The 10544-nt window shown below is 71.2% G+C and overlaps 1 protein-coding gene across 1 annotated transcript; it reads right to left on the bottom strand.

Annotated features, from left to right (window-relative positions):
- Positions 1 to 716: 716 nt before the first annotated feature.
- Positions 717 to 10167, bottom strand: LOC309604407 (myosin-binding protein C, fast-type-like; the record flags this gene model as incomplete). The annotated part of the gene is made up of 9 exons (XM_082339351.1): positions 717 to 821; positions 2258 to 2417; positions 3765 to 3904; positions 3987 to 4016; positions 4902 to 5008; positions 6014 to 6179; positions 8158 to 8324; positions 9857 to 9962; positions 10038 to 10167. Coding segments are annotated over 9 exons (1111 nt in total), but the record flags the coding sequence as incomplete, so codon positions are not given.
- Positions 10168 to 10544: the final 377 nt, after the last annotated feature.

Below are 10544 nucleotides of genomic sequence, written 5' to 3'. Positions count from 1 at the left end.
GGGGCAGGCGGGGGGGCAGGCAGGGCTGCAGGCAGGGGGGGCAGGCGGGGGGGCAGGCAGGGGGGCAGGCGGGGGGGGCAGGCAGGGGGGCAGGCAGGGCTGCAGGCAGGGGGGCAGGCAGGGGGGCAGGCAGGGCTGCAGGCAGGGGGGGCAGGCAGGGGGGCAGGCAGGGGGGCAGGCAGGGGGTGCAGGCAGGGCTGCAGGCAGGGGGTGCAGGCAGGGCTGCAGGCAGGGGGGCAGGCAGGGGGGGCAGGCAGGGCTGCAGGCAGGGGGGCAGGCAGGGGGGCAGGCAGGGGGGCAGGCAGGGCGGCAGGCAGGGGGGCAGGCAGGGGGGGCAGGCAGGGGGGCAGGCAGGGGGGCAGGCAGGGGGGGCAGGCAGGGCTGCAGGCAGGGGGGCAGGCAGGGGGGGCAGGCAGGGCTGCAGGCAGGGGGGCAGGCAGGGGGGGCAGGCAGGGGGTGCAGGCAGGGGGGCAGGCAGGGGGGCAGGCAGGGCTGCAGGCAGGGGGGCAGGCAGGGGGGCAGGCAGGGGGGCAGGCAGGGGGTGCAGGCAGGGCTGCAGGCAGGGGGTGCAGGCAGGGCTGCAGGCAGGGGGGCAGGCAGGGGGGCAGGCAGGGCTGCAGGCAGGGGGGCAGGCAGGGGGGCAGGCAGGGGGGCAGGCGGGGGGGCAGGCAGGGCTGCAGGCAGGGCTGCAGGCAGGGCTGCAGGCAGGCGCTCACCAATGACGGGCTGCCCCCCGTCGTACTTGGGGGGCTCCCAGGTGAGCATGGCCCAGTCCTCCCCCACCGAGGTGACGCGCACGGCCTCGGGGGGGTCGGGCACGTCTGCGGGGACACGGGGACACGGGGACGCGTGGGGACGCACGGCACCCCCAGGCCGGGCCCCCCGCCCAGCCCAGCCCCGCGCCCCCACGTCCCCGTGTCCCCACATCCCCCCGTGTCCCCCCTCGTCCCCAGCCCCACGTCCCCGTGTCCCCACGTCCTCGTGTCCCTGTGTCTCCTGTGTCCCCATGTCCCCTGCCACCCTGTGTCCCCTTGTCCCCAGCCCCACACCCCTGTGTCCTCATGTCCCCGTGTCCCCACATCCCCACGTCCCCGTGTCCCCTTGTCCCCAGCCCCATGTCCCCATGTCCCCATGTCCTCATGTCCCTGTGTCCTTGGTCCCGTTGTCCCCTTGTCCCCTTGTCCCCATGTCCCCAGCCCCATGTCCCCATGTCCCCGTGTCTCCATGTCCTTGGGTCCCCTCGTCCCCATGTCCCCACATCCCCGTGCCCCCTTGTCCCCAGCCCCATGTCCCCATGTCCTCATGTCCTTGGGTCCCCTCGTCCCCGTGTCCCCACGTCCCCACGTCCCCATGTCCTTGGGTCACCTTGTCCCCAGCCCCATGTCCCCATGTCCTCATGTCCCTGTGTCCTTGGTCCCCTCATCCCCGTGTCCCCATGTCCCCAGCCCCACATCCCCACGTCCCCGTGTCCCCACATCCCCATGTCCCCATGTCCCCACATCCCCATGTCCCCGTGTCCCCATGTCCTTGGGTTGCCTTGTCCCCAGCCCCATGTCCCCTTGTCCCTGTGTCCTTGGTCCCCTCGTCCCCAGCCCCATGTCCCCATGTCCCCGTGTCTCCATGTCCTTGGGTCCCCTCGTCCCCATGTCCCCACATCCCCGTGCCCCCTTGTCCCCATGTCCTCATGTCCTTGGGTCACCTTGTCCCCAGCCCCACGTCCCCATGTCCTCATGTCCCTGTGTCCTTGGTCCCCTCATCCCTGTGTCCCCATGTCCCCAGCCCCACATCCCCATGTCCCCGTGTCCCCACGTCCCCATGTCCCCGTGTCCCCATGTCCTTGGGTTGCCTTGTCCCCAGCCCCATGTCCCCTTGTCCCTGTGTCCTTGGTCCCCTCGTCCCCAGCCCCATGTCCCCATGTCCCCGTGTCCCCGTGTCCCCATGTCCTTGGGTCCCCCCATCCCCAGCCCCACATCCCCACGTCCCCACGTCCCCGTGTCCCCGTGTCCCCACGTCCCCACAGTGTCCCCGTGTCCCCGTGTCCCCATGTCCTTGGGTCCCCCCATCCCCAGCCCCACATCCCCACGTCCCCACGTCCCCGTGTCCCCGTGTCCCCATGTCCCCACGTCCCCACAGTGTCCCCGTGTCCCCGTGTCCCCATGTCCTTGGGTCCCCCCATCCCCAGCCCCACGTCCCCACGGTGCCCCCGTGCCCCCGTGCCCCCGGTCCCCTCGTCCCCGGCCCCGCGGCCGCTCCGTACCGACCACCTTGATGAGGATGGTGGCGGTGTCCTCGCCGGCGGGGTTGGTGACGCGGATGGTGTACCGCGCCTCGTCCCCGCGCTCCGCGCTCTCGATGACGAAGCTGCTCAGCTCCTTCTGCTCCTCCAGGTGGGCACGGCCCTCCCGCGCCGAGAACACCTGGGGACAGGGGACACCGTGGGGACACCGTGGGGACACCGTGGGGACACGGGGACGGGGACGCGGGGACACCGTGGGGACACCGTGGGGACACCGTGGGGACGGGGACACCGTGGGGGCGTGGGGCTGGGACGCGGGGACACCGTGGGGACGTGGGGACACCGTGGGGACATGGGGACGGGACGCGGGGACACCGTGGGGACGTGGGGCTGGGGACACCGTGGGGGCGTGGGGCTGGGACGCGGGGACACCGTGGGGACGTGGGGACGGGGACACCGTGGGGGCGTGGGGACACCGTGGGGACATGGGGACGGGACGCGGGGACACCGTGGGGACGTGGGGCTGGGGACACCGTGGGGACGTGGGGCTGGGACGCGGGGACACCGTGGGGACGTGGGGACGGGGACACCGTGGGGACGTGGGGACACCGTGGGGACATGGGGACGGGACGCGGGGACACCGTGGGGACGTGGGGCTGGGGACACCGTGGGGACGTGGGGCTGGGACGCGGGGACACCGTGGGGACGTGGGGACGGGGACACCGTGGGGGCGTGGGGACACCGTGGGGACATGGGGACGGGACGCGGGGACACCGTGGGGGCGTGGGGCTGGGAACAGGGACATGGGGACATGGGGATGGGGACACGGGGACGTGGGGACATGGGGATGGGGACACAGACATGGGGACGTGGGGACGTGGGGACACGGGGACATGGGGGGACACGGGGAGGTGTCATGGGGGGACAACAGGGGGACACAGGGATGGGTACGGGGACATGGGGACATGGGGAGGTGTCATGGGACACGGGACCCCCAGGGCGGGGACACGGGGGGACACGGGACCCCCAAAATAGGGACAAGGGGACACAGGGGGACATGGGACCCCAAAAAAGGGACATGGGGACATGGGGGGACATGGGACCCCCAAGGCGGGGACACGGGGGGGACACGGGACCCCCAAAAGTGGGGACACGGGGGGACGTGGGGGGACAGGGGACCCCCAAAATAGGGACAAGGGGACACAGGGGAGACATGGGACCCCCAAAAGTGGGGACATGGGGACATGGGGGGACACGGGACCCCCAAAATAGGGACAAGGGGACACGGGGGGACACAGGGGGACATGGGGGGGACACGGGGGGACACGGAACCCCCAAAATAGGGACAAGGGGACTCAGGGGAGACACGGGACCCCCAAAAGTGGGGACATGGGGACACGTGGGGACATGGGACCCCCAAAATAGGGACACGGGGGGACCCGGGGGGACACGGGACCCTCAAAATAGGGACAAGGGGACCCGGGGGGGACAGGGGGGACGGGGGGGGACGGGGGGACCCGCGTGTCACCTCGTCGCCCTTCATCCAGGTGACGGTGGGCGCGGGCTCCCCCGAGATGGGGACGTCGAGGCGCAGCTTGTTGCCGGCCACCACCACGATGGTGTTCTCCGCCGCCTTCCCCGAGCAGTCCAGGTGGATCTTGGGGGGCTCTGGGGGGGCACGGCGCTGGCACCTCGCCCCCCGCGGCCCCCCCGCGGCCCCCCCGCCCCCCCCGCCCCGCCCCCGCCTCACCTTGCTTGGGGACGTACTCCACCTTGATCTCTGCGGGGAGGAAGGGGTTAATGGGGGGGGGGGGGGGGGGGGGGGGGGCAAATGGGCCCTGAGCCCCCCCCCCAGGGGTCCCCAGTGTCACCCTGAGCCCCCCCAAAGGGTCCCCAAGGGGCCTGGGTGGGCCCCGGCCCCCCAAGTGCCCCCCCCAGCCCCGTAATTGACCCCCCAGACCCCCAAGTGCCCCCCAGCCCCCCAAGCGCCCCCCAGCCCAAGCACCCCCCAGCCCCCCAAGTGCCTTCCAGCCCCATAATTGACCCCCACAGCCCCACAAGTGCCCCCCAGCCCCATAATTGAGCCCCCCAGCCCCCCAAGTGCCCCCCAGCCCCATAATTGAGCCCCCAGCCCCCCAAGTGCCCCCCAGCCCCATAATTGAGCCCCCAGTCCCCCAAGTGCCCCCCAGCCCCCCAAGCGCCCCCTCAGCCCCCCAAGTGCCCCCCAGCCCCATAATTGACCCCCCCAGCCCCATAAGTCACCCCCAGCCCCATAATTGAGCCCCCCAGCCCCATAAGTCGCCCCCAGCCCCCCAAGCACCCCCCAGCCCCATAATTGATCCCCCCAGCCCCCCAAGCGCCCCCCAGCCCCATAATTGAGCCCCCAGCGCCATAATTGATCCCCCCAGCCCCCCAAGCGCCCCCCAGCCCCCCAAGTGCCCCCCAGCCCCATAATTGAGCCCCCCAGCCCCCCAAGCGCCCCCCAGCCCCATAATTGAGCCCCCCAGCCCCCCAAGCGCCCCCCAGCCCCATAATTGAGCCCCCAGCCCCCCAAGCGCCCCCCAGCCCCATAATTGAGCCCCCAGCCCCATAATTGAGCCCCCAGCCCCCCAAGCGCCCCCCAGCCCCATAATTGAGCCCCCAGCCCCATAAGTCGCCCCCCCACCCAGGAAGTTGAGCTTGGCGGAGAGGGAGAGGGCGTAGCCGTCGGGGATGAAGGTGTAATCGCCCTCGTCCTCGGGGCGCACGTCATCGATCACCAGCTTGTGGATCCTGGGGGGGCGCGGGGCGGTCGGGGGGCGCCCCACGGCACGGGGGGCTCCAACCCCCCGAGACCCCCACGGGGGAGTCCCTGCTCCTCTTGGGTGCCTCCAAGACCCCCATGGGTGCCTCCAACCCCCCTGAGACCCCCACGGGGGGCTCCAACCCCCACAAGACCCCCATGGGTGCCTCAACCCCCCGAGACCCCCATGGGTGGCTCTAAGCCCCCAAGACCCCATGGGTGCCTCCAAGACCCCCATGGGTGCCTCAACCCCCCGAGACCCCCATGGGTGGCTCTAAGCCCCCAAGACCCCATGGGTGCCTCCAAGACCCCCATGGGTGCCTCCAACCCCTCCAAGACACCCATAGGAGTGTCCAGTCCCACCAAGACCCCCATGGGTGGCTCCAAGCTCCCTGAGACCCCCATGGGTGCCTCCAAGACCCCCATGGGTGCCTCCAAGACCCCCATGGGCGCCTCAGCCCCTCCAAGACCCCCATGGGTGCCTCCAACCCCCCAAGACCCCCATGGGTGCCTCCAAGACCCCCATGGGCGCCTCAGCCCCTCCAAGACCCCCATGGGTGCCTCCAACCCCCCAAGACCCCCATGGGTGGCTCCAAGAACCCCATGGGTGGCTCCAAACCCCCCAAGATGCCCATGGGAGCCTCCAACCCCCCTGAGACCCCCATGGGTGCCTCCAACCCCTCCAGGACCCCCATAGGAGTCTCCAGTCCCACCAAGACCCCCATGGGTGGCTCCAACCCCCCAAGACCCCCATGGGTGGCTCCAAACCCCATGAGACCCCCATGGGTGGCTCCAAGACCCCCATGGGTGGCTCCAACCCCCATGAGACCCCCATGGGTGCCTCCAAGACCCCCAAGACCCCCATGGGTGGCTCCAAGCCCCCCATGGGTGGCTCCAACCCCCCCAAGCCCCCCATGGGGGCGTCCCTGCTCCTCTTGGGTGGCTCCGAGGCCACCACGGGTGCCTCCCCGTTGCGGGGGTCCCCGCGCGCCCACCTGCCGCTGTGGGTGATGTGGATGCGCTTGCTGGGGTGCACCTCCACCCCGTTCTTGTACCAGCGCCCCGTCACCTTCTCGTCCGACACCTCGCACTTGAAGACGGCCTGCTCCGAGGCCTGCACCGTCAGGTCCGCCATGTCCTGCAGCACCTCCAGCTGCTTCTCTGCGGGGGGAGGCAGCGTTGGGGGACCCCCCCGAGGCTCCGCTACCCCCCGCATCCCTGGGAACCCCTCGAGATCCCACCAGAAATCCCCTGGGAAGCCCTGGGACCTCCTGGACATCACCCATGGACCCCCGGGCACCTTGGGGACCTCCTGGACACCACCCATGGACCCCCGGGCACCCTGGGGACCTCCTGGACACCACCCATGGACCCCCGGGCACCCTGGGGACCTCCTGGACATCACCCATGGACCCCCGGGCACCTTGGGGACCTCCTGGACACCACCCATGGAACCCCGGGCACCCTGGGGACCTCCTGGACACCACCCATGGACCCCCGGGCACCTTGGGGACCTCCTGGACATCACCCATGGACCCCCGGGCACCTTGGGGACCTCCTGGACATCACCCATGGAACCCCAGGCACCCTGGGGACCTCCTGGACACCACCCATGGACCCCCGGGCACCTTGGGGACCTCCTGGACATCACCCATGGACCCCCGGGCACCTTGGGGACCTCCTGGACACCACCCATGGACCCCCGGGCACCTTGGGGACCTCCTGGACATCACCCATGGACCCCCGGGCACCCTGGGGACCTCCTGGACATCACCGATGGACCCGAAGGCACCCTGGGGACCTCCTGGACACCACCCATGGACCCCCAGGCACCCTCAGACCTCCTGGACATCACCCATGGACCCCCAGGCACCCTCAGACCTCCTGGACAGCACCCATGGACCCCCGGGCACCCTGGGGACCTCCTGGACACCACCCATGGACCCCCAGGCACCTTGGGGACCTCCTGGACATCACCCATGGACCCCCGGGCACCCTGGGGACCTCCTGGACATCACCCATGGACCCCCGGGCACCCTGGGGACCTCCTGGACATCACCCATGGACCCCCAGGCACCCTGGGGACCTCCTGGACATCACCCATGGACCCCCGGGCACCCTGGGGACCTCCTGGACACCACCCATGGACCCCCGGGCACCCTGGGGACCTCCTGGACTCCACCCATGGACCCCCGGGCACCCTGGGGACCTCCTGGACACCACCCATGGACCCCCGGGCACCCTGGGGACCTCCTGGACACCACCCATGGACCCCCGGGCACCCTGGGGACCTCCTGGACACCACCCATGGACCCCCGGGCACCTTGGGGACCTCCTGGACACCACCCATGGACCCCCGGGCACCCTGGGGACCTCCTGGACACCACCCATGGACCCCCGGGCACCTTGGGGACCTCCTGGACATCACCCATGGACCCCCAGGCACCCTGGGGACCTCCTGGACACCACCCATGGACCCCCGGGCACCCTGGGGACCTCCTGGACATCACCCATGGACCCCCGGGCACCTTGGGGACCTCCTGGACACCACCCATGGACCCCCGGGCACCCTGGGGACCTCCTGGACACCACCCATGGACCCCCGGGCACCCTGGGGACCTCCTGGACACCACCCATGGACCCCCGGGCACCCTGGGGACCTCCTGGACACCACCCATGGACCCCAGGCACCTTGGGGACCTCCTGGACATCACCCATGGACCCCCGGGCACCCTGGGGACCTCCTGGACACCACCCATGGACCCCCGGGCACCTTGGGGACCTCCTGGACATCACCCATGGACCCCCGGGCACCCTGGGGACCTCCTGGACATCACCCATGGACCCCCGGGCACCTTGGGGACCTCCTGGACATCACCCATGGACCCCCGGGCACCCTGGGGACCTCCTGGACATCACCCATGGACCCCCAGGCACCTTGGGGACCTCCTGGACACCACCCATGGACCCCCGGGCACCTTGGGGACCTCCTGGACACCACCCATGGACCCCTCCAGCATCTGGGACTCCAAAGCGTCTCTCAAACACCCCCCAAACATCTCCTAGACTGCCTGGAGACCACTCAGCACCCATGGGACCCCCCCAGGACCCCGAGGAACCCCCCCAGGGGGACACCAACCTTCCACGATGATGTCGGCCTCGCTCTCGCCCCCGTTGGTCATGATCTTGTAGCGTCCCGTGTCCTCCTTGGTGGCCTCGTTGATGATGAGGTAGTGCTTCTTGCCGTCCTTCTTGAAGCGGTACTTGAAGGTCTCCTCCCGGGTGAGCTCCACCCCGTCCTTCATCCTGCCAGCGACGCGCGGCGCTGGCACGGGGACGGGACGCGGCGTGGACACGGGGTGGACACGGGGTGGTGGGGGTGGACATGGGGGTGGGGATGGACACGGGGTGGTGGGGGTGGACATGGGGTCGGGGGATGGACACGGGGTGGACACAGGGGTGGTGGGGGTGGACATGGGGGTCGGGGGATGGACACGGGGTGGACATGGGGGTGGTGGGGGTGGACACGGGGTGGGGGATGGACACGGGGTGGTGGGGGTGGACACGGGTTGGACATGAGATGGTGGGGATGGACACGGGATGGACATGGGATGGCGGGGGTGGACATGGGATGGCGGGGATGGACACGGGGTGGGGATGGGATGGCGGGGATGGACACGGGGTGGTGGGGATGGACATGGGATGGACACGGGATGGACACAGGATGGCAGGGATGGACACGGGGTGGTGGGGATGGACATGGGATGGACACGGGATGGACACGGGGTGGCAGGGATGGACACGGGGTGGTGGGGATGGACACGGGATGGACACGGGATGGACACGGGGTGGTGGGGATGGACATGGGATGGACACGGGATGGACACAGGATGGCAGGGATGGACACGGGGTGGTGGGGATGGACATGGGATGGACACGGGGTGGCAGGGATGGACACGGGGTGGTGGGGATGGACACGGGGTGGTGACGGACACGGGATGGACACAGGGTGGGGATGGACATGGGATGGACACGGGGTGGTGACGGACACGGGGTGGTGACGGACACGGGGTGGACACGGACGCGTGACAGAGCCCATGGACACCCCACGGCAGCGATGGGCACGCAACAGCAGCGACAGACACCCAACGGCGGGGCCAGACGGCCACCGGGGCAGACCCACGGCCACCGGGACAGACAGATGGCCACCAGGACAGACCCACGGCCACCGGGGCAGACAGAACGGCCACCGGGACAGACCCACGGCCACCGGGGCAGACAGATGGCCACCAGGACAGACCCACGGCCACCGGGGCAGACAGACGGCCACCGGGACAGACCCCACGGCCACCGGGGCAGACAGATGGCCACCAGGAGAGACAGATGGCCACCGGGACAGACCCACGGCCACCGGGGCAGACAGATGGCCACCGGGGCAGACAGACGGCCACCAGGGCAGACCCACGGCCACCGGGGCAGACAGACGGCCACCGGGGCAGACAGACGGCCACCGGGACAGACCCACGGCCACCGGGGCAGACAGACGGCCACCGGGGCAGACAGACGGCCACCGGGACAGACCCACGGCCACCAGGGCAGACCCACGGCCACCGGGGCAGACCCATGGCCACCGGGGCAGACAGATGGCCACCGGGGCAGACCCACGGCCACCGGGGCAGACCGACGGCCACCGGGGCAGACAGATGGACAGACCCACGGCCACCGGGGCAGACCGACGGCCACCGGGGCAGACAGACGGACAGACCCACGGCCACCGGGGCAGACCGACGGCCACCGGGGCAGACCGACGGACAGACCCACGGCCACGCCCGCCGTACCACATGACTTGGGCTCCTTCCTCGGAGACCTCGGCCTCCAGCACCACCCGGTCGCCCACGATGACCTGCTGGTCGTCCAGCCCCTTGCAGATGGTGACGGGGGGCTCTGGGGGGGGGAGGGGGGGGTCAGCGGCGGGGGGGGGAGGGGCGGGGGGGGGAGGGGCGGCGGGGCCCCGCTCACCCTTGACGAAGACCTCGGTGAAGCACTTCTCCTCGTTGACGCGGCACTCGTAGGCGGCGTCGTCGGCCAGCGAGCACTTGTTGATGGTGAGGATGCGCTTGAGCCCCACGTTCTCGAACACGTACCTGGGGCGGGGGGGCACGGGGGGGCAGGGGGGGACGGGGGGACAGGGGGGGACGGGGGGGGGACGGGGGGGGACAGGGGGACAGGGGACACGGGGGGACACGGGGACACGGGGGGGGACACGGGGGGACGGGGGGGGACGGTGGGGGACAGGGGGGGGACACGGGGGGGGGACAGGGGACACGGGGGGATGGGGGGGGACACGGGGGGGACAGGGGGGACATGGGGGGGGACAGGGGACACGGGGGGGGACAGGGGGACATGGGGGGACACGGGGGGACAGGGGGGGGACAGGGGGATACGGGGGGGACGGGGGGGGACAGGGGACACAGGGGGGACAGGGGGACAGGGGGGGGACACGGGGGGGACAGGGGGGGACGGGGG

This window comes from Platalea leucorodia, assembly GCF_965183815.1.
Source record: "Platalea leucorodia genome assembly, contig: HAP1_HAP1_SCAFFOLD_750, whole genome shotgun sequence".
In the NCBI taxonomy this organism is placed as follows: Eukaryota; Metazoa; Chordata; class Aves; order Pelecaniformes; family Threskiornithidae; genus Platalea; species Platalea leucorodia.
The sequence above is the reverse complement of the archived record's forward strand: the minus strand, read 5'-3'. Positions and strand labels throughout refer to the sequence as shown.